Here is a 25,239-nt window from a genome sequence, read left to right on the forward strand (position 1 = left end):
TTTTGAGGGAGATGTCATGAGAACCATTAGAGATAGAGGTTGCAAACTGTTGACCCACCAGCCAGATCTATCCTATAGCCCTATTGTGTCTGGCAAATACAAGTTAAAGATTTTGGAATTGGTTGACAACATTTTAAAAGGGGGTCATTCTACATAAAACCTCAGATGAGCTGTTCTGAAAAGGGCAGGCTTGTGTTTCCCCCTGGTAACCCTGGTGAAGCTGAACATAGCTGCTACCTTTGAACAAGGCACACATTTCCTCTGTCCTGTCAGCCCAACCGCTCTTCACCCGCCCCATTTCACCACGTACGTGACCTGCCTGGCCCTGGGGTTGACACTCTTTGATTCCTCCAAGGCCAGTAACTGTCAATACTGTTGTGAGCCTAGCACTGTGACATAGCATATTTTACTTTAAAAAGCCTCTTTCATAAAGGAGCTTACATTCTCACTGGGAAATAAGGTAACATATTTAGCTAGAGGAATAAATTAGAGAACATTAAAAACTCAAAAATGCCTATGCAACCAAGTTGTGCATTAATTTAAGACTTTTTTCAGTTTTATTGAGATACAATTGGGCTACAACACTATCAGTTTAAAGTGTAAGCTTAATGATTTGACTTACATATATTGTGAAATGATGACCACAATAAGCTTTGTTATCATTCATCATCTCATATAGATACCAAAAAAAGAAACATTTTTTCCTTGTGATAACAGTTTTTAGTGTTTACTATCTTAACAACTTTTAAGTACACTAACAGCAGTGTCAACTGTAGCCATCATGTTGTACATTAAAATCCCTAATACTTATTCCTCTTGTAACTGGAACTTTGTAACCTTTTGACCACATTCCTCCAAAACCCACTCTCCCTATCCCCTATTTCTGGTAACCACAAATCTGCTCTCTGTTTTTATGAGGTTGGTTTTGTCTTATTTTGTTTTGTTTGATTCCACATGCAAGTAAGAAATCTCACTTAAGATCATACAATATTTGGGGCGCCTGAGTGGCTCAGTCAGTTGAGTGTCCGACTCTTGATTTCGGATCAGGTCATGATCTTGGAGGTGTGATCGAGCCCCATGGTCACGCTCTGCACTCAGTGTGGAATCTGTTTGAGGTTTTCTCTCTCTTTCTTCCCCTGCCTCTCCCCCCAGTCACGTGCTTTAGAAATAAATAAATATAAATAAATAAATAAATACATACATACATACACACATACATACATAAAATCTTTTTTAAAAATTTGAAGACAGAAATCATCAATATTTGCCTTTCTCTGACTTATTTCACTTAGTGTAATGCCCTCAAGATCAATCAGTATTGTCACAATGGCAGGATTTCCTTCTCTTTTTTAATGGTTGAGTGATTTTGCATTGCTTAGATATAGAACTTCTCTATTCATTCATCCTCTGATGGACATAGATTCCATGTCTTGGCTATTGTAAATAATGGTGCTGTGAACATGGCAATGCAGATATCTCTTCAACATACTGTTTTTATTTGGGGAGAAATATATTCCCAGAAGTGGAATTACTGAATCAAATAGTAGGAGCACAGCCTGGGTGGCTCAGCGGTTTAGAGCCACCTTCGGCCCAGGGTGTGGTCCTGGAGACCCAGGATCGAGTCCCATGTGGGGCTCCCTGCATGGAGCCTGCTTCTCCCTCTGCTTGTGTCTCTGCCTCTCCCTCTCTCTCTCTCTCTCTCTCTCTCTCTGTCTATCATAAATAAATAAATAAATAAATAAATCTTAAAAAAAAAGTTCAGCTTCCAAGAACCACTTCCTCTATCACACTATAGACGTAGGCCTCCAAAGAACCTACTGCCTTAGGCATGACAGGGAAGCTGGTGATTCAAGAAACCATTTGCTGAATCAAGCGACCACAACCTTTAGCCCCAGAAGCCTAATCCACCAGGTGCATAATTCACACCAGCAGTTTGCATGCCTCATGCCCTTATCCTCTTCCCATGCATCTGTCTCATTTCTAAATCAACAGATTATGTAAGTACATTAGGTTAGTAGACCTCTGGCTGCAAGACAAGCTGGAAAATAAGTTTTAGCTCTCCAAGCACTATAATCTGTAATACGGGAGGACATAACAGAAGAGCATTGGCAAGGCTTCTGATTAATCTGGTCTATACCACCTGCCACTGCAAACCTCCCCTCATCACCCTCCTCAAGGAGGATACCTGTCTAGCCATCCACAATTACAGCTGGGATTGCACTTCTTCCCTCAGGTATGTCAGGTCTAAAAAGGGGCTGAAACTTTTAACCTCTAACAAAGCCAGGAATTCTGGTCAATTCACCAAATCTAGCACACCACCTGTTTTTGTATGGCCCTAAGCTAATAATGATTTTCTTTTTTTTTTTTTTTTAATAATGATTTTCACAGATAAACATGTGTCATTAATTTAATGATAGAGAATACTAAATTCGAAACCCAAGTAAGCAAGATGTTATCTCCTCTCAAAATAGAGTTTGATTTTTCTCATTCATAGGTCTGTGTTACCAAAAAATGTTCTCTATTATTATTACATTTCAAATGTATTTATTTATTTATTTATTTATTTATTACTTATGAGAGACCGAGAGAGAGAGAGAGAGAGAGACATAGGCAGAGGGAGAAGCAGGCTTCCTGTGGGGAGCCCCTTCAGGATTTGATCCCAGATCCCAGGATCACTCCCTGAGCCAAAGGCAGTTGCTCAGCCACTGAGCCACCCAGACATCCCTATTGTTACATTTTTAATTTCGTTATTTTATTTTATTTTTGGTAATTTGTTTTCTCCCTTGCTAGTTAAGTACTTACATAATTTTCTTGATTTTTGCCTCTTTGCACACAAAGCTGAGAATATTTACTAACCTAGGAAGAATGCATGGTGTTATAGAAGCACCAGCAAGGGACATCTAAATTAGACTGAGAAGTCAAAGAAGTCTCTGGCTTAAACTATGTTCAGTCTGGAATGTAAGGAAGAACTTTAAAAACAGAGAAGAGGGGGATCCCTGGGTGGCTCAGCGGTTTAGCGCCTGCCTTTGGCCCAGGGCATGATCCTGGAGACCTGGGATCGAATCCCACATCGGGCTCCCGGTGCATGGAGCCTGCTTCTCCCTCTGCCTATGTCTCTGCCTCTCTCTCTCTCTCTCTCTCTGTGTGTGTGTGTGTGTGTGTGACTATCATAAATAAAAAAATAAAAAATAATAAAAAATAAAAACAGAGAAGAGAAGGGAAGGAGTTTAGGGGCATAAGAAGCAGCACATGAGAAGCACAGAAGCGTATGGAGCTGAGACAACAGGATATACACATGCCAAAGAATGCAGTTGGACTCCTTCATTATACCAAACACAGTGGTGACCTCAAAAGGGATCATAGATCTAAATATAAGAGCTGAAAATATAAAATGCTTAGAAGAAATTCAAGGAGCTGAAGAGCAAATCTTCATAATCTTGAGTTAGGTAAAGCCTTCTTCAATGTGACATCAAAAGCACAGTGACAAAAGATAGATAATGGGACTTCATTAAAATTAAAAACTTCATTTAAGAAAATTTAAGAAGATGGCACTATCAAGAAAGTGAAAAGACAGCCCTCACAATGAAATAAGTCATGGCTTATAAAGGACTTGTATCTAGAATATGTAAAGAACTCTTTCAACTCTATAGTAAAAAGACAAACAACTCAATGGAAAAATGGGGCAGGTATCTGAAAAGACAGTTTTCCAAAAAAAGATGTATAAAAGGCCATTGATCACATGAAAAAATGCTTAACATCATGTCATTAGGGAAATGCATGTCAAAATCACAACGAGACTGCTTCATGCTCACTAGGATGGCTGTGATAACAATTTTAAACAAATAGATAATAATGAGTGCTGGCAAGGACTGGGAGAAATTGGAACTCACAGACATTGCCGCATGAATACAAATCATGCTGCCAGCTTGGAGAACAGTCTGGCAGTTCTCCAAACAGGTAAACATAGTTTGACTATATTACCCAGCAATTCCACTCCTAAGTAATATCCAACAGGAATAAAAACACACATCCACACAAAAACATTTTAAGAGTGGCCATAGCACCATTATTCATAACAGCCAAAAATTAGAAGCAATCCAAATATACACCAATGGATAAATGGATAAACAATATAGAATGTAGTATATCCATACAACAGATATTATTGAGCAATAAAGAGAAATGAAATCCCAATCCATGCTACAATATGAATGAAACTTGACAAGTGAAAGAAGCCAGACAGAAAAAGATTACATATTGCATGATCCCTTTAATGTGAAACATCAAAAATAGATCCATAGAATCAGAAAGAAGACCAGTGGTTGCCTAAGGCAGGGAGGGTGCAGATGGGATTGAGAGGTGATGGCTAAAAGGAGGAGTGTGTCGTCTTGTGGTGGTGAATATATTCTAAAGTTATAAAATTAATATGATTGTACAACCTTGTGAATACACTGAAATCCTTGAGTTGTATATTTTAAATTATGTGAGTTGCGTGGCATGTGAATTACATCTCAATAAATCTATTTCAAAGAATAAAATGAGTTCATAGGAGATTTCTGATGGGGGGGGGGGGAGGGGGAAATAACATGATGTAGCAGTAAAACAGCCAGAATAGAGACATAGATAGTGTCCAGATAACACAGGGCACTGTAGGCTCATCAATGTGATTTCAGTTTTATTTTTGCACAGTAAGCAAGGCAGTGACCTGATTATATTTGAGTCTTGGGTTACTCTGGCAACAGGATGGAGGATGCATTACAGGTGGAGTGAGTGGAGGTAAAGAGAAGAGGGAGGATACTATAGCCATCTCATCTGGGAGTGATCATGCCAGAGGGAATATAGAACCAAGGGACTAGAAGTTTCGATGTTACCAAAAGGACAATATATTGGGAGTAGCACGGAAGAGCTGTAGGATGTTAGAAAATGGAGTCCAAGAACTATTTTAATTAACAATTTCAGAGGTGGAGAAGTAATAGGTAATAACATAGTTCCGTGTGGAGTTATAGGTTTGAATTTCTAAATTGTATTCAGTGGCAGAAAGATTAATCACAATATAATAAGCCAGTTCTAAAATCTTCAATAATTGTTATGCAAAAGGAGCGTATCAGATCGTTTTTTTTAAATAGATCAGTTATATGCTACTTAAGTGATACATCTAAAATCTAAAATATATGAACATAGAAAAACAGAATAAAGGGTTAGAAAAAATAACATTCAAAGACTAACCAAAAGAAACCTGAGGTGACTGTATTAATAAAAAAATAGATAAATTAGACTTTAAGAGAAAGAAAAACATTATTGGGACAAAAAGAAACATTATTTAATAATAAAATATTTAACCAGCAAGATAGAATTTTTAAAAATTCTCCGCACATATTATCATAGCTTCAAAATATATAAAGCAAAATATTGATAAGATATGAGCAGGAATTGGCCAATTATAGGAGGACATTTTAGCACACTTCTCTAAATTATTAATAGTTTACAAAAATTAGTAAAGATACAAGGATTTACCTAAGACCTAAGAGGCAGATTAAAGGGAGAGAATGAAATATTTTGCATTATAAAGTTGAAATTCCTCCTCTACCTAGGATGTGAGAAATAGGAAAGAGTTTTGCTCCCACTGAAAAATATGGGAAAGCTACAATTTTTCTTGAACCCCTCAGAGAGCTGAAGCCCCAGAGCAACCACGTATTCTGAAATGTATGGAAAGACTGGCCCCTCCAAAGACAGATGGGACACAAGCACTGAGTCACCACTGGGAGGTCACAGAGGAAGAAAGGTCTGGTACCATATTAGTGAGAAAGAAGAATTCAAAAAAAAATTTCTAACAAATTTCTACGTTCTGAGTGTGGGCTAACATGAGAACATATGCTTGCACGCACTCCCAGGCCCTTCTCCATGGACCTCCACTGTGCTCACTCCAAAGTAGAAATGCTCAAAAGAATTCCACTGTTTATCACAGAACACATATTAGAGGGTGCTTTCAGGGCTGAGAGACAGTAGATGGATTATTGGCCCAAACCCCACGTAGGAAAAATGCACACAGAATAACACCCATACACACACATCCACCTAAATACATCACCTAAATATAAGAATCACACTACTGAATGGAAGAAGATATTTGCAAATGACATACTTGATAAAGGGCTAGGATCCAAAATGTATAAAGAACTTATAGAACTCAACACTGAAGAAACCCACAATATAATATCACAAACAATCCAAATAAAAAAGTGAGTGGAAGACATGAACAGACATTTCTCCAAGGCAGACATACAGATGGCCAACAGACACATGAAAAGATGTTCAACATCACTCGTCATCAGGGAAATACAGGTGAAAACCACAATGAAATATCACCTCACACCTGTCAGAATGGCTAAAATAAAAAATACGAGAAACAACAGTGTTGGCAAAGATGTAGAGAAAAAGGAACCCTCATGCACTGTTGGTGGAAATGCAAACTAGTACAGTCACTGTGGAAAATGGTATGGAGATTCCTCAAAAAATTAAAAACAGAATTACCATGTGATCCAGTAATTCTACTAAATGGGGATTTACCTAAGGAATATAAAAGCACTAATTCAAAAAAACATATGCACCCCAATGGTTATTGCAGTGTTATTTATAATAGCCAAGATATGGAAGCAGCCCAAGTGCCCATGATAGATGAATGGATAAAGTAGATGTAGTATAGATGGATACAATGGGATATCATTCAGCCATAAAAAAGAATGAAATCTTGCCATTTGCAACAACATGGATGGGTCTAGAAAGTATTATGCCTAATAAAATACGCCAGAGAAAGACAAATATCATATGATTTCACTCTTGTGGAATTTAAGAAACAAAAGAAAAAAAGGAGGGGGGGAGAGAGATGAACCAAAAAGCAGAGTCTTAACTAAAAAGAAAATAGATGGATACCAGAGGGGAGGCGGGTGGGAAGATAGGTGAACTAGGTGATGGGGGTTAAGAAGCGCACTTGTCATGAGCACTGAGATAGTATGGAAGTGCTGAATCACGATATTGTACACCTGAAATTAATATGCCACTGTAGGTTACCTACATTGGAATTAAAATTAAATAAATACTTAAAAGTAGTTTTAAAATGTATTAGAATCACAACAGGCCTCTTATCAGCAACTGTGTAGATCTAAAAAGAAAAAGTGACATCTTTCAATTGCTCATAGAAAAGAATGTGTCAACCTAGAATTCTGTCCCCTGTGAAAATAGTTTTTGAAATGAAGGGCAAAATTATGACTTTTTCAGACAAAACGGGCCTTGAGGATTGATTATCAGCAGACCTGTACTATAAAAAATGACAAAGGACAGTCTTAAAGCAGAACAAATAAGAGGGTGAGAGAAATACAGGTTTACATAAAGAAATGAAGATTTCCAGGAATAGTTGATGCAGGGCAATATAAATTTAATATTTAATCACTTTAAAAATTGACCTTTTAAGGCAAATATAGTTCTAAGGTATTGTGTTTGTAGCACATGTGAAGCTAAATGTATGATGGCAATAGAACAAAAGATATGCAAGAACAGTTGGGAGAATGCTGTCTTCAGGTTGTTATATGTAATGTATCATGGTATTATTTGAAGGTAAATATATCATAGCCAAATTGCTGAAAATCCAAGGAATCACAAAGGCAGACAGGGAAAAAGGAAACAGCATATAGAGAGAAACAAAATAAGGTAGAGCGATTTAAAAGCAAGGAATTAGAAACATAAACTTCACATATCATTTGAGGTAGTATGTAGTTGGTGTGACCATGAAGACCCCATAGATAAATTCATGAGTATTGGTCTTATTCTGGTTCTCCAGATGGATCATGGCTTCATGGGTGTTGGTGTACAGGTGTTTGGTCTACTATGCTCCATAGCTTTGCCAGAAACGTAAACACATTCTTTTGTATGTATTAAATATTCAAAGTTTTGAAGCCATTTAATGTCATGTCTTCCACCAAGAAAATGTAGTCTGTATCCAGAAAAGTAGGTTCTGAGGTGAGGAGTGAATTCTATCTGCTGAAAAAAAACAAAAAAAACAAAAAAAAAAAAAAACCTCTGAATTCCCTGTCTTAGGCTGCAAGCTTCTGGTTACAGATTCATTAAAGGTAGTCCTAACATTGGTGACTTTTAAAAATCAAGTGTCCTTGGGGCTGTAAGTGACAGTGTCTTTGGTGATGCTCTAAAAAATTATGTGCGGTTTTCAATAATTTATCAGTTGTGTCTAACACCCAGTGCTCATCACATCATGTGATCCAAAATTAATGATGTACTATATGTTGGCCAATTGAATTTAAATTAAAAAAATAGGAAAAAATGTGTGCATCTCTGTCAGGCTCTCTCTGGGAGGGATGTGAACATCTGTATGAGCACTTTTTCACTGAATCTGAAAATTATATGAGAATATTATCCCTGAGCCAGGTCATTGCTCTAAATCTTCTTGGCATCCAGAAAAAAAAGCAATGAGCTAGCTCTTTTTTTAAAATTAGATAATCACACTGTCTGCCCCACAGAATCACAAGGAAGGCAGGCAAGTGTGGGCTGCAGATGAGACTGATTTAATGAAGGATTTGGAATAACGGAGTGAGTCTTCTCTCTGGTCCTTGCTTGAATGACACGCTGTTGAGGTTAATTGGATGAATCACATTAGCTTCCATCCTGTTTTAATCACAAGTGCATGGGGAGCCACCATTTCCCAAATAAAATGCATTCTTCCTTCTAGCCAGCTCTAATTTGAAGCCATTGATTAGGTTTGCAATTTTATAGGGCCTGGGAGAACCAAAGAGCCACATAAAACCAAGTATCAATGGAACACAGAAGTAATTGTTCTGAGGTTGGCTGTGGGCTTTTTTGGCCCTAGAGAACAGGTGTACCTAGAGAGCATCTTCTCTGCATAGTGTGACATGAAGCCCACTGTGAGACTACATGCTCATGTATCTGCAGGAAACAGCAGCCAGAGATTGGGCCAGAAGTCAAGTAAGGGCTCCCAACAGTTACCTGTTGCTTAGGCCTGGAATTCAAGTGGCAAAAGTTGTTAGTGTGTACTGTCAAAAAATATATATATATATTTATATAATATAATATATTTAAATATGTAATATTTATATATAATATTTAAATATATATATATTTGTTACAAGTGTTCTCCAACTTTAAACAAAGGCAATAGTCAAAATTGTAACTAATTAGTTGTTACCTTAGGTAAATCCTATGTGTCTTAGTTTTAGCTCTTTGAACTCATTCAGTCATACATTCATTCATCAGGTAATTCACACTAAGTTCTATGTACTATGTCACAGGACTATGCCAAGTTGCGCACATGTGAGCCGGGTGTTACATTGAAATACTTCACAGCCAGGGGAGCAGAGAGCAGGTAAATAATTAAAACAGAACCCTTGATACTCTATTATGACTCTTCTATTGCCTCATAGTACTTGCTCTATTTGCAGTCCCTTTCTTATCTGTTCACCTGTTTGGTGTCTGCTGTCCTATCAGACCATAAGCTCCATGAAGGCAGGACCCCTTCTATTTGACCATCAATTATGTCTGAAGTGCCATGGCCATAGCAGTAAATACCACCTAATGGAAGTGTTCATGGGATACTCTAGGAACCAAGGGGGTCCTACCTACCCCAGGTTGGGGAGTCAAGGATGACTTTACAAAGGAAATGACGCTTGGGTTGAATCTTCAAGGACATGTATCCACAGTGAAAGTTTCCAAGGGGCCAAAGTGAAAAAGAGTTTTCAAGGCCAAGGATAGACATGTGGAAGAGCATTTATTCATCTGCTTTTAAAAACCTGCATATTAAAATTCCTACCAACTCTAATATGCCATCATCATCTTAATCTTAACATGGCAAATATTTCTCTTCTTAGGACAGTATTTTATATAGCTTATTTTTCAGTCATTACAGAGCAATGAGCTTCTCTGAACACTATGGTACCTCCCTTAAGAAAACCAGTCCGTTCCCAAGAATGTGTGTACTCAGTTGTTTTTTTCTTCTTCTGTTGCGGTTTTTCTATTGCAATATTTCAGAGAATACTTTTGTGCTGAGGTTTGAGTATCAGTAAAATAAGAATCTTTTGTGAGAGTCTATGAAGAAGCTGTGCCAGGATGTTAAGGGAAGAACAAAGCTGTATACCTCAGAAGGTTCTTAGAGTTATTTCAGCAGATGTACTAGATTCATAATTGTCAACCGATGATAAATGAAAGGAAAAATTTTAAGCACCTATTATGTGTCAGGCAGATGTGCTCTATGAAACCACCCTGTGGATAAAGTATATTTTATGACCATTTTACAGATGAGGAAATGGTCCATCAAAGATGTTAAGTAACTTGTCCAAGGTCAAAAAGTAAGGAAGTGATGGAAACAAGATTCATAGCCATGGGTAGCCCAGGCCTTCAATTTCGGGGCCAGGACAAGTGTGCCCGATGAGTGGGGTAGAGGTAGAGGCCAGCATTTCCCAAACTTCTGGTGGTCCTTGGATTCCATCCTGCAGGAAACACACAGTGGGTCATTTTCCTTGGATAAATAAATTTGGGATGCTTTAAACCGCTTGTTTCATTGCAAGGCTTAGCAAAACCTTCAATATGCTTATGAACATTATAACCTTCCAAGGTGGAGGAAAGCATGCATTTACTCTGCAAACTTTTCAACCATGGAACCCTTAGAATTCTTCTGTCCTGGAGTGACCTGCCTGATGTCTTTCAGAGCCAGGGTCAAGAACACAAGTTAAGAAATACCAACAGAGGTAATAAATATCACATCACACACCCTGGGGATCTCTTTTTGTTTGAGGTTAGCTTCCGCTAGGTCTTCCTGAGCCACTTTTGAGTTTATACCATGTTCTCATAACATCCTTAATTGTTCTGCATATCCTTTTCTCTCTGTCTCAAATGCCCTCTCTTTACCCGGCGTGTAGGGGTCCTTTTTGGAAAACCACGCTGCCGACCTTCCCCCAATTTCCTCAGGCCATTCTGGGAACTGGCTCCTGTGTACCTCCAGAATGTCTTGGGACTTAGAGTTATAATAGGCAATTTACTTTCAATCCACTGGATGGCAACTGCATTGAGATCAGGGACAATGTCTTTGTATATAGATCCCAACCACCTAACACAATGGCTGGCATACAGTAGGCACTTAACCCATGCTTGAATGAATGAATGAAAATGAATGAATGAATGAATGAATGAATGAGTTAGCCTCACTGGTTTGGAAGTGCGTGGGTTAAATGAGTTTAAATAGCTGGATTGGAACCATGTGGTGGAGAGCCTTACCTTCAAGGCTTTAAAGTTTTTACCTTACCATATAAGCAGTGCAAAGCCTTTAAAAAGATTTTGAGTGGGAAATTTGAATAAGATGTTTTAAAATGGCATTTAAAGAAGATAAATTGGTGAGGCCAGCTTGAAGACGAGAGGTCTGGTAAGTGTGGCGGCATCTAAGCCTTAGGTGATGATGGCAAAGACAGCTCTCATTGCTTATTTATAGGATTGGCTTTAGATGGATGATGAGGTAAGAGCTGGAAGTATATTTTATTCAAAAAGCAGATATCATTATGGAGCAGTATAAGGGATACAAAGATGAAAATAACATATTCCTTAGTGTCCAAAATCTCACAGATTGATCAAGATTGATCCAAGATGCACACACGAAAAATAAACTATTGCAAACTCTCAGTATGTTTTATGTAGTGGAACAACAACAAAAAAAGGTCACAGAACTAGAGAAACCATGGAAACTCCAACTGAGGAGGTCTGAGACTGTCTCACAGAGGAGGGAGGACTTGGCCTTGGGAGATGGATGGCATTCCAAGGGGCTAGGGTCTGAGAATCTAGTGGACACCAAGAATGATGAGTGTTGGTGAGTCTCAGCCAGTGTCTGTGATCGAAGCTGGATCTGGTTGACCCTCTTCCTTTGAGGGACATGCATTTTCTGCCTGGGGAGGTGAGGAGGTCTTTCTCCCTGATATCTTCTTCAAAAACTTAAGGCATAGGGCCAACTGTCTATTCCTCCAGGTTTTTCCATTCCCCTGCTTGAATGCAAAACAAAGGAACAAAAGCCTTGACATACCTGAGTTGTCCTGGTGGAGAAAGCAATCTACATCCACCATCTCCACCATCTCCACCATCTCCTGTAATCATGGAAGCCTCGTGAGTGCTGAGTTATTGTTGCCATTATACAGATGAAGAAACTTGAGCTCAGAGATGTTACATATTTGTTCAATTTCAGTCTTGGATCAGCTCAATATTGACAAGTCCTTTGATACAACATGTCAAAGGGAACTGTTGATTAGTAACCTGCCTTACAGTTGGACAGTCTCTAAGAGTCTTCAGTTGGACAAAGTTGGTTAGAGACACCTTTTTCTCAGGTCTTCATAAAAATAATTTCACTCAGGCAGGACACAGGGTGTTTCGATATTGGTGAGGATGGTGGTGAGAGCATATATTTGCATTATGTTACAAAATATTTGTCTGTGGACTGTTTGGTTTGATCCTTACGCTATTCCCTCTCTTCTAGGTAAGTCAGAGATTATTATCCACATTGTATAAGGTGAGGTATCTGGAGCAAAATGAGGAACCAATGAGTATTATTTTGCAAATGTGTGCCATCAATCTTGAATGCATTGCTTCTAAGTCTGGATTTTCTGATCCTGGGGTATTTAAAGTTCCCCAGCTCTCCATCCCAGTCCATTCCAGTGCTCAGCTGCTCTGAATTGAGCAAACTCAATTCTCTCTTATAGGCTGTGATGTCCATTTTCTTTAGAGTAAATGTGTTGGTTTTTGTCTTCTCTGCTGAGTAGAAGGTGGGGAAGAGGACCATTTGGCCCTGACTCCCTGGGTAAGACCCTCATGGTTTGATAAGAACCAGGAGGCTGCCCACAGCCCAGGAAAAGACCCTCACTGGTTGTTCAGCACCCATGCTGCCATCCCCTCCACGCCTTTCTTTCCTTTTCCACCTGTTCTGTGTCTCACCTCTCTTTTTTTTTTAATTTTTTAAAAAATTTTTATTTATTTATGATAGTTACAGAGAGAGAGAGGCAGAGACACAGGCAGAGAGAGGGAGAAGCAGGCTCCATGCACCGGGTGCCTGACGTGGGACTCGATCCCGGGTCTCCGGGATCACTCCCTGGGCCAAAGGCAGGCGCCAAACCGCTGCACCACCCAGGGATCCCTCACCTCTCTTTTTGATGCTTAAAAAAAATACCCATGTGCTTCAGCCATATCCTCTGCTTGGCTGCAGGTGATTTACCATCTCCTCTGGAGAAGGAATCTATACCTCCCAGACCATCTCTCCTTTCCTGGACTGAGAATGCTTGACTACTTATCAGCTACACTACATCTCTAATACAGACTCAGAATTCTCTCCTTTAGATGGCTGTCCTGTCCAACCTTAGTGAGCATGAGCCTCTGGGCTCCTGAAATCCACATCCAGCCCAGTTGCTTTCATTTGTCCCTAGAATTGGTGGAATTTGGATCATGTCTTTTAAGCTACTAGGTACGTGTTGCTACAGATGTGCAATGACAATGATGCCTGCTGTTGGAAGGGGAGGGGGGTGGGCTGGGTCCGGAAATGGCTACATCCCTGGAAATCTCAAGCATGGTATCTTTAAGGTAATATCTTAAAAAAATAAAAATAAAATAAAAATAAAAATAAAAAGGTAATATCTTGGCTTCAGGCCCCTGCTCCTCCCCTTGGTCAGATTGGTGTTTCTTATCTCTATTTTTTTTTTATATATATATAGTTGCTTCACATCTGCCAGGCTGTGCCCCTATTCCTAGACATTTGGTTTCAAAGCCTTAGGTGATCATTTTGAGAGGAAGAAGTGAACAGGGAGACAGAAACTGTCAGAAACCTAATTGGCTCACCTCTCTTCAAAAGGCAGTGCTATTGAAGGTGGCTCATTTCTTGTCTCATTTTGAAGGAAGGAAGTGTAAGTGTTGGCTAGCGTTCATCTTTGCTCAATCTCTTGCTCTGAGGAGCTTGAACCTATCAGAGGGTGAGATCTGGGCCCAGAATGGAGATTTAAAGTTATAAAGCAGAGGAGACAGGCTTTCTTGAAAGTTTTCCTGCAGAGGCCCTAATCCCTTTCTGATTTTGCCTTAAACAACACACAGAAGTGGTTGTGTGCCCGCGACCCAATGCCACCATGCTTTGTATGTCGGGTGTATATCCTTCAGTAAGAGCTGGAGGCATTTTATAAACTCTAGTTTTAGAGAAGCAGTGGAGCAAATTAAAGAAATCCAGCTGCGCCCCTTACCACCATGTGACCCTGGACCAGGCACCTCCCCTCGGCTCTCCCGTTCTATCATCTGCGACCAGAGACAGCGATTCCTGGCCCTTCTCACAGCTTGTGATGAGGACCTAATGGACAGCATGTGTTGAAACCATTTGCAACTCGCATGGTAGGGAAGGGACAGGAGTGATTCTGCTGCCATCGGTCTCCCAGAGCTCTTGTGAGGACGAGAGGCCAGCCCCTGGCTTCTGTAACTAGGACCTGGGCAGTGGACACAGTTTAACTCCTCAGCTGAACACATTGTCCCCAGAGGGCAATGGGCCCTCCAGTCTTCGGAATAACTCCTTGCCAGAGGAGCTTCCAGAAGCTAGGCTGTAGAATCCTAAGAGTTGCCGTTGTAGGGCTTTGCCTAGCATGGCAGCGAGAGCTCCCTGGTGCACAGTCAAGTGATTAACTGCTGGAATATTTGGAACGGAGAGAAGCCAGCCTCCAAGCGGGGCCTGGCGAACTTCCCATAGCTCTTTCCACCTCCCCCTTTACCTCTCCCTTTTCCTGGGGGCGGGGGGGCAGCTGTCAGCGGCAGCCACAGGGGATGAGGTAGCCCTGGGGGAGCGTGCACATCTGGTCTCTGCATCAGCTGGTAATGGGAAATATTCTTTAGTTCATCTGCACATGTTTGTGCTGGATGCTGTTCCCAGCATCCACTTTATAGGTGCTGGCTCGCCCCCAGCTCAGCACCCAGAGCCTTCACCCCAAGGAATTCTGGCCTGGTCACGGCCTTGGCTCAGCTCCTCGGGCTGGTCTGAGCCGAAACTGCTGAGTCTGTGAGAATCCCGTGCGCCGATTGTTTTTATAAGGTGATGTACTGAAACCCAACCCTGAAAAACACAACTCTCGGCTGCCAGATCCGTAGTTAAGGCCCTAACGGAATCGTTGGACACCAGGTTCCCGGATCCAGAGGATAATCCCACCCCAAACCCACCGCGCCCTGGGTCGGACGTGTGGCTTCTCAGGTTGCGCGGACATAGCTTCCGTTCTGCCAAATTCTTGGGTTCGCTGTCTCCTGCCAAGGTCAGCAGGAACTCAGTTAATCTGCTGCGTGAGTCCTAGCTGAGAAATAGCCAGAACTCGGGAATAGGAACTCATTTAAAAAAATAAATAAATAAAAACCTCCCTACTTCGCATTAAGGAGGGAAACATGTCCAGCCGCATTTCCGAGGGCAATTGCAAACAGGCACCTATTTTGCATGACTGGTTTCTCTGCCTTTAGGTTCTTGCAAGTGGAAAAGTTGCAACTGTAGTAAAAAGGCAAACTGCATTTGAAACACTTGAGAATCTAGAGGGAGAGCGAGCATACCCTCAAATTGCCAAGTGCTTTGGTTTGACAGGGCACGCAGTCTGCTATCCTGGGGTGGGACTGGTTATGGGGAGCATTTGCTGGGCACAATGCGCCCAGCAGAAATCCTCAGATTTCACAAGAAGGGGCCCTGGCTTGTCGGGACCTTCTGGAATCTCTGAGCAACTAATGTCTCTTCTGCTCAACTACTCAAGTCTTTCCCTCCCGCCCCTCTTCTCACCTCATCCAGAAGTTTAACATGCACTGGAGCATAGATTCAGTCCTGGAGCAGAGAGGCCAAAGTCTTAGATGATTAAGCCCTTTGCACTCAGTCAGCTTGCAGAGAGAGGAAAAAAGGGTTTGCCCTCTGACCACAGCCTATGGGACCAAAGGCCCCCGAGGTTCCCTTGACCGTGGTCTTCTGTGATTCGGTGAAGCCCCTTCCTGTGTGTGTCAAAGACAGAATGTCATCATAGCTTTCTGGTCTTCAGCCTCACTTTGCTGAGGCAGGGAACCCTAAAAAATGCCTTTTTTCTCTCATGTAAGAGTTCAAGAGAGTCTATGGCTAAAGGCAGGGAGAATAATGTGTACAGAGAAGCCGTTCTGATTTAGTGAGTCATTCATATCTCAATATATTACCCTTTTATTCCAGGCAGAATTTTAATCAGAGGTGAATCTTATCCATAGGGAAAGTCATCTCGTTTTTCATCCGTGCACCCACCTGCTGAGAAATACTTAGGATTTTCTCCCTGCCCAGCTCCTGGGATTCTTCTAATCAGAGATGGAGAGCTGAAGGGTTTGCAATCATTACTTTTATTTATATTAATATATCACAATGTCATGGAAATGTCAGGTTCTACTGCCTCTTGGGAACTAAGTGACATAAATGAAGGAACCCAGCCCATCTCAAAAAACTAAAGGAGGTAGTACTTGATAAATAGCAATCAGATGGGTAAAAGCCTGATCACCTGTATTGAATTCTAGCCTTACTCCTGAGGTGAAGTCCCCGGTGGATGGCATGTCCTCAGATAGATGCCAGGACTGCTGTGCATTTGAAATGTAAAATATAAGCAATCTGTGATTTCCGAGGCTAATGTGATTTCTAGTGAATGTGTAGAATTGACAGGTTATTTATCAAAGTGTGGGGCCTGGTTTTGGTTTCAATCAGGGACGAAAATACAGGGTTTGTGCTTGTTTCAGCAATCCCAAAATGACACAGTCATGGTCCACTGGAGTCAGAAAGGACTTTGAAGATAAACTTGTCCCAGACCTTCATTTTACATGAGTTTCTGGGTTTGCTCGTGTTCACACAGCAAAACGAGCGACAGAGCTGAGACTGGAACCTGATTTTCGTGGCTTCAAGCCAGGTGTTCTCTCCCATCTTCCCCCTGCCAGTCCACACCTGTAGATAAATCTTATTTAGCACCTGGCAAATCATAGCCGCAGGGCATTTTGTTTTCTGTTTGGGAAATTTTGGGGTGTAAGTAACAAAAACCGACTCTTAGGAAGCAGAAAAGGAGTATATTGGTAGAGTATGGGTAGCCCTCAAAACTCATAGGAATGCTAAAGAAGCAGGCTGAACAAAAAGGGGCAGAAACTAAAGGTAGTTTCAGGGGGACTGGATTTCAGGAAATGATTAGCAGGGGGAAGCTGCTAGAATGAATGGGTCCTTTTTTCTGCTCTTTGATAACTCCACTCAAGAGTGAAGGAGAGACTTTGACCTCCAGCTAGGTCACTGGTATTACAGGCTAAGATTGTCCAGCTCAAGCAGTCAGTGGATTAGAGATCCTAAAGAAGAAGAGGGTCCAGCTGGCCCAGCTTGGCTTACCGGCACCCTTAGGTGTGGATGCTAAACAGCCCAAACTGCCACATGTCCAGACATTCCTAGTGTTGGCCAGCATTTCCTGACCTCCCTTCCCATGGCCTGGAAGTTAGACATAAACATGTAGCTCGATTAAATTATGAAATGAGCAGGAGTGCTGTGGGTCACTTCCAGTATGGAGGCACTTAAGAGCTGGTATGTGCCTCCACCTGTTCTCCCCTCCCCATGTCCAAGCCTTGGGATTCCTATCAACCTGGCAGCATCAGAAGCTAATGCAACCTCTGTCACCTGGGTCTCTGAGGGACGGTCATCAGCAGGGTCTCTGGGGGTTGTTATAACAACATATCCTAGACTGTCAAAACCAGTGTGCCCACTTACCACTTACAGAATGCCCTCCAGAGTGTTCACGTCAAGGGCACACAGACATGTTAAATATCCCATCACCTCACCACCACCTAACTTGGTGAGAAATCTGCCTGGAAACTTAAAGCACCATAACTACGTCAAAAACCTGGAATAGCCTCTCGGTTTACTCCAACCTGTTCAGCTGAGTATCTGACTAATTTCACCCTATCAATCTCACACTCACAGATTTACAGGGCTATTATTGGGTAGAAAACCAGTGTGTTTAGGATGTCAGGCACAAAATGCCTCTGTTAGCAGTCAGCTTGGTTGGTTGATTCGTTGGTTGGTTGGCTCGTTGGTTGGTTGGTTTTAACCAGGGAGTATTTGTATAAAGGAGGACTCAACGGTGGATTTGTATAAGAGACATCTGCCTATCCCTGCATACTTGATTTTATCTCAGGGAAATTCTATCTGACAAAAAAAGCTGGTTTGATGCTTTGGGAAACTCAAAATCAAACATCATAGAGAAGTCAGAAAATTATGTATGCAGAAATGAAACATGCGGGATCCCCTGGTGGCGCAGTAGTTTAGCCCCTGCCTTTGGCCCAGGGTGCGATCCTGAAGATTCAGGATCGAATCCCATGTCGGGCTCCCGGTGCATGGAGCCTGCTTCTCCCTCTGCCTGTGTCTCTGCCTCTCTCTCTGTGTGCCTATCATAAGTAAATAAAAAAAAAAATTAAAAAAAAAAAAGAAATGAAACATGGAGGAGCATAAAAACATACAACTGGAAGTTGCTGGATTCCCTAAAGAAGATATAGATATATAGATAAATGAATTAATTGGATTAATGAACAATGAATTATTGGATTGACTGAATGAATGATTGAATTAATGAATTAGAACTAATTGGTTCACCAGGGGCTTTCCTGGTTACCACATACACTTTATATATTTAGTTAAAACTCCCTGATTTACCTTCAGTCAGAAGACTCAGTTTATTCACTGGGAGGCGGGATGGGGACAGACACATGTGACTTGGCATGGTGGGCTCAAGCAGTCTGGGCTTGAGGAGCCCTTGGCTAGGTTCCCTTTCAGAAAGCAGAATGAGAAGGCCATTTCTCTGCTTGCCTTTCTCCATTTTATTTATTTTTTTTGAAAGACACACAGAAAGAGGCAGACATGGGCAGAGGGAGAGCCCGATGTGGGACTCGATCCCAGGACCCCAGGATATGCCCTGAGCCGAAGGCAGACACTCAACCACTGAGCCACCCAGGTGCCTCGCCTATCCCCATTACTTGAGGTTGTGGTAAAGGTAGCAAGTTAGGCAGAGGGGAGAGGGTTTTGAATAAAATGCAGCAAGTTATGCATCATTATATTTATTTTTCAATATATTTCCCAGTGTTCTTTAAACATGTCTGCTTTTCTCCTAAAACTGAGAACTTTGAAAATTAAGCAAAGTAATTTTTGTTTTCCATTCTGGGCCAAACTTCCCGGGTCACCTTTAGGTTTGGTCTTTCTCCAGGATCCCCAAAAACCTTTCAGTGTTAACTTTTTGATTTATGTTCTGTCTCCCATTCGGTAATGAAAGTGGTTATTCTTGACCAAACTCTATGCTTGGAGATTGGGTCTACAATGGAAGAAAGATAACTCCCAAGTAAAACAGTGTGATCTTTAAAGAAATTATATGATGTAAGTATAGGGGGAAAAAGTCCAGGTTTGCAACACCGAAGCTCAAATTTGTGGGAGACTGGAGCCCAAAATGGGATTAGCTTTGGGTGGAGGTCAGGCTGGGCAAAAGGGGTCGGTAAGTGGGAGAGAGAGAAAACAGGTTTTAATTTGAATTAACTGCAGGTGTGAAATGATACACCTAGAAAAGTTATGTGTCTGAAGGATCACAGAACCAAGTAAAACTGATTAGGACAATAATCTCAAGCCTGGACCCAAGACCCACAATAATCTAGTATAGGAATAATTTCTGATTCAAAAGAGCAGGTCTACACACTGCATGCATGCACACACACACACACACAGACTCACACACACGCACACACACACCACTTTTGTCAGTCTTTTATGTCGAGGACAGGAGATCATCAGATCTAACACCATGAATACCAACTATGAACATGAAGAATCATCTCATAGTCTGGTAGAAGCCGTAGCAGTGTGTGTGGCACACGTCACACACACAAGCTCTAACGTGGGAATGGAATTGTCTCCACCTGCTAGGGAGACCGACCTCTGAGAATTCACAGCTCAAGGGCCGAACGTTGTGCCTAGTGGATAATAAACGCTTACTGTAGGTTCACGAGTCCTGTTATTATTGAGTCCTTCAGTGCTCAGCAAGGCCTGGCAAAGTGGGTATTCTCACTAACCAAATGAAAGCGAGGCCTCCAAGTTAAGTGACCTGCCCCAGAGTTACACAGTAGAGCTGCAACTGGAATCTGGGTCTTTTTCGGAGTCCGCACCCAGCTCCTATTCACCACATCATTTGCTGATGTGGACGCCCTGCGTGGTGTTCTTTGTAATTTATGCATGCAGAGTCACTGACCTTTGCAAGCAAGCAAACAGAATGCTGCCCATTCCCTTTGCCCCCCAGTTGGCCATTTGGGTTTGCTGCACAAGAATGCGTGGTAATGGCTTCACAGGGAGGGAAAGGCAGTGTTCTGCAGACCCTTGCTATGAGACACATCAAGCCTTCATTAAGTTGTTTTTTTTTTAAAACCTCATTTCTGTTTAAAAATAAATTGATTTAGCAATTTGCACAGTGCCTCCCTGGACCATACTTTATGAAGTGGAACAATCACTTAAATGTTCAATTATCCTAAGCAGAAAAGGCCAGAGGAGGCATGCAGGCAAACCACACCCACGGCATGGCTCCCTCTGGCTCCCTCTCCACCGGCAACAGCCTGCAGGCGGCCCTGAGAGAAGTGCTCCGTGTGAAGCCAGGGCCGCCCCAGCCCAGGCCCTCTGCCTCTGTCACCTGAACCAGGCCAGGACCCCTCCCCATCCCAGATGCACAGAGGCCAGACTTGGGGCAGAGTCGTGGGCCTCAAAACACACGCAGCCATTTCTTTCTGCAAAAAGAGGCGCCGTGACCCGTTTGCCACCTGGGCAACCCAATCATGACCTGGGCTGCTGCAGCCTCACTCCCCGCTTTCTGGTGTACCCTGTAAATCAGGGCCTGCATCCCAACGCCATCTCAACGCCTGCTTATATCCTATGTTGTGCATGCTCGTGAGAACTTGCATTATTAGTCTGTTTGCCCATTTGTGTTTTTTTTTTTAATCTTGTTTCCTAGAATGTTAGCTCCTTGGTGCCAGGTGCACCTGTCTTGTCACCAGCGTGCCTCCCATCCTTCCCGCGCTGCTCCACCTCTAACTCCTGCTCCGTATCGTTCGTTGAGTCAACGAATCCATCTTCCATTCTGCTCTGACATGCCATCACTGTGTGCTGTCCTCCTGGCTCAGACCAAGATTTCTTTTCTTTCCTTTTCTCTCCTTTCCTTTCCTTTCCTTTCCTTTCCTTTCCTTTCCTTTCCTTTCCTTTCCTTTCCTTTCCTTTCCTTTTCTTTTCTTTCTTTCCTTTTCTTTTCCAGATATTAAAGCGTACAACAAGGTTCAGAATAACTGACACAGTATGGTAATGGTGAAATAATCAACATACGTATCCATGGCATTAGAATCTAAGAACACTTAACATTGTGCTAAGAACACTTAACATGAGATCTACGCTCTTCACAAATTTTTAAGTGTGCAACGGTATTGTTGGCATCAAGTACAACGCTGTGCAGCTTATTCAGCTTGCTTAAGTGAGTCCTTATGCCCGCTGACCTTAACCCAACCCTCACCCCTGCCTGCGGTCCTGGGCTTGGGAACTCCAGCGATCTTCCCGTATCCCTCCTTGAATTCCGAATCCCTTAAACAGCCCCCCACACATTCCAAGCCTCTGGATCAGTGTCTGAGTTCTCCCCCTCACTGCCTGCTGGCTCCTGGCCCCGGAAATACATCGTCTACATCTGAACAGCACTTTCCAAAGCCTGGAAAGCGGAAAGTTACGCTCTCCTGCTGCCAGATTCCACAGCGTGGTGTTTCTGTTAACAGTCGACAGAACACGCCAGAGGGTTTGCACCAAGTACGCTGCCCCCAGCAGTGGCAGAGTGTCCCCCTCACGGCATCATACATTAAAAGTTTCTCACTTAAATTTGCCATTTTAAAAGAGAGCCGTAGCTCCTTGCATTTTCTTTTCGGCGACCTTAACTGTTTCACTTCTCGATCTATAAAAAGCAACTGTTTTACTTACTGATCTATAAAACTTCAGTACTCGGGATGTTAGATGTTTGTCTGTCACAGTCACGGAAAATGTTTTGTAAGTTTCCTTTTGTATTTTAGTTTTGTTTCTCTGGTTTTTGACATGGTAACATTTTAAAAATTTAAAGTTGGTAAGTCTAGAAATGTTTTACTTTGTTGTCTTGCTTTTATGATTTTTAAAAAGGCTTTTCCCCGCCAGTGCTTACTTAAGTACTTAAGCTATCCTTCTCCTTTTTATGGTTTATAGTTTGATTTGGTAAGTGACATTAAATTCTAAAATCCTTCTGGGGCTTACCTTCATTTACATGATGAGAATTTCACTTGATTTTTTCCCCCTGGAGAACCAAATATCCTCATGCGTCTTTCTATGTCTAGACAGATTCTATGCCATGGATACGTATGTTGATTATTTCACCATTACCACACTGTGTCAGTTATTCTGAACCATATTGCACGCTTTAATATCTGGAAATACTGTCCTCCCACCTTATTCTTCCATGTTTATTTTGCACATGAACTTTAGAATGTTCTTTCTAATTCCAAAATAAATATCATTGGGGTGTTTATTACATTAAAGACTGACACCTTTAAGATATAGGCTCTTGCCATTCAGAAACGTGGACTGGCTCTCTAAATATTTGTTTTCCCTTTACAAATTTCAGTAGAGATTTTTCACTGCTTTCCATCACAGTTCCATACGTTTCTTGTTAGCATTATCCCTTGACATTTTATGAAAAGTGTGGGGGAGGGGAGGGCTGGTCTGGGAGGGAGAGTGGGAGAGGAAATGTGAGTGTCTGTTGTGAGTGGAATTCTTTTTCCTTATGTTTTAGTATTGGCTGCAGATAAGCCATCGAGTTTTGCTGAATTTCACTAATCCAATTGGATCTGAACCTCTTACCTTTTATAGATACATGTGATTATACAGAGTTCAGTATTTATAATTTGGCTCCTCATTTCTGATAGTTATGCCCCTTGTTTCTAGAATAAAATTCTAGGCAGATAGCCCCTTCCCCATCCCCATCGTGCCACCACATTCCAACATCTTGCTTCTGTTGCTGAGACGACTACTCTCTGAACATGTCAGAGAGGATAATTTGTCAGTGGTCAGTCTACCTGTTGCTTGCTTGAGGATAACCTCATTTTTCTTTTTATGGCTGCTTTGGGGAGTTTGCTTTGTTTTTGCATTTTGCAGCTTTATTATTAACAGGTCTGGTTGTGGATTTCTTTTCATGTATCTTCCTTCGGCTCTGCTGGACTTCTTCAAACCACAGATTGCATATCTCAGCCTTTAAATGCTCATGTGTTGCCTACTCCCCACTCTCTCCTCTCCTTCTGGAACTCTGGAATTAACCTTTCAGTTAGATCTTTGCCCTGTATGTTTCATATACTCTCCTGCCTCTACCTTCTTCATTCCAGACTACGTCTTCTCACTATATTTCAGTTCATCAATCCTTCCATTAGCTGTGTCTAATCTGCTCTAAAACCCACCATGAGTTCTTCATGGCGGGATATTCTATTATACAGTCCTTTTCTTTCTTTCTTTCCAATTTGCAGTGTCTGTGTTATTTTTCATAGTTTCCAATTCATTGCCAAAATTATCAGGCTTGGTTTATTTCACCTTGAGCATTGTAAAACCCGTCGTTTTACCATCTCTGTCTCTAACCTCAATATTGAAGTCCCTGCTGGTCTATTTCTGTTCTCTCTTGTTCCTGCTGGTTCTGGCTCACAGTCTCTCCATGTGCCACGCGATTTTTTTTTTTTTATTGTTTGCTGGACATTGGATTTAGACACTATGTTTAATGTTGAGGTCTAGAATGACATTATCTCTCTCCGGCCCCTCTTTTTCTTTCCAGAGCAGGGTCTTGCATCCTATTGATATTGAACAAATGCTCAATTTCCATCCCTGTTTCCTTTAGGAAATAAATTTCAAAGGTATATACTTAGTCTGAATACTCAGTTACATTCCCTTTACCTTGTGTTGGAGTCATCTTCCACAGGTTCAACGTAGAATTCTTCTTTCCAAGTTTTTCACCCTTGAACAGGGGGAAATGTATGCAGAGCAGGTGTTTACCAAAAGACAACTCAAGTGGCAAATCCCCGGTTCTGCTCCTTGGACATTTGGGTGCTGGTACATCATTTAGATATAGCCATGTCTGAAGGATGCATTTAATTCCAGAGTTGCTTGCAAATTTCCAGAGTTTTGTTTTGTTTTAGCAGATCTTTATCCACTCGGGTTCTGTAGACTGAGATGGGATCCGCTCATGGCTTTATTTACTGGTTCCCTGAAACATGGGAAAGGTACCATAGAGGAACCCAGCCCCAGCATGTTCTGTTCTCCTGTCAGACACGTGCTCTGCTAGTGATAACTCTTCTCCCAGGAAGCTGGCCAGTCCTCCTCTGCTTGGAAACAGAGTGTTATCTGGGGGTTGCAGGCTCTGTGTGGACAGAGGAAGAGGCTAAGGTGGAAGTCAAAGGAGGGGAGGCACTAACAGCTCCCCCTACTCACTCACAGCCCAAAACAAAGGTGTTTGCCCAGCTGTTCTGTTGGTTCGGTCTATGCTCAAGGGCTCAAGGATCATGCTAAAGATTTTCCAAAGCCTTTTTTCCTCCTTCCTTTCATGCTTTAAAGGAGGAGGCTTAATGGACCTACACAATGCATCCTATTATGCTTATTAATCCAGCACCACCATGGGCCTTCAGTTGTGAATTCCTTCAGGATTCTGATCCAATTTCAGTTTATTGTTTTTCTGTTCTTTCACAAGTATTTTAGTGAGAATTTGGGAACTGTTGGCATCAGGACTGGTAGGCATATTCCATTTTAACTAGCTCAGCTATTTTTTGGAACCTAATCTTTTATTAAACATTAGGAAGTGCTGAGCTTGCAAGAGAGAAACAAATTCTCTGGGGACATGCCGAATTAATAAAGGGAGATGATAGTTGGTGACAAATCGGCCCTCAATTGCCAAGTTTATACAGTCACAGATTTTCCAATATCTATATTGTCTACGAAGTTCAGTGTCCCTGCAAAGAAATATGGCATTACCAATCAAGTCACATCCTTTCTCACTTCTGGGCGATGACTCTAAGTGAACAGACAACTAAAAAAAAAAATCAAAGCATATATTATTGAAATTGAAAGACATAGTATGTGTTATTTTCATAATAATTGGTGCCCTT

At 41.6% G+C, this 25,239-nt stretch overlaps 1 protein-coding gene across 10 annotated transcripts in view; it reads left to right on the forward strand.

Annotated features, from left to right (window-relative positions):
- Nucleotides 1-25,239, forward strand: part of CALN1 (calneuron 1) — a 529,066-nt gene that overhangs the window by 406,479 nt on the left and 97,348 nt on the right. The window contains exon 6 of one of the 10 annotated variants that reach the window (XM_038539021.1): nucleotides 9,315-9,388. The exons of the other annotated variants lie outside the window; for them this stretch is intronic. Within the exon in view, the coding sequence (XP_038394949.1) occupies nucleotides 9,315-9,388 (74 nt within the window). The remainder of the gene's footprint in view (nucleotides 1-9,314; nucleotides 9,389-25,239) is intronic. 10 annotated transcript variants of the gene reach the window in all.

Source organism: Canis lupus, chromosome 6 (genome assembly GCF_011100685.1).
Source record: "Canis lupus familiaris isolate Mischka breed German Shepherd chromosome 6, alternate assembly UU_Cfam_GSD_1.0, whole genome shotgun sequence".
NCBI classification, from domain to species: Eukaryota; Metazoa; Chordata; class Mammalia; order Carnivora; family Canidae; genus Canis; species Canis lupus.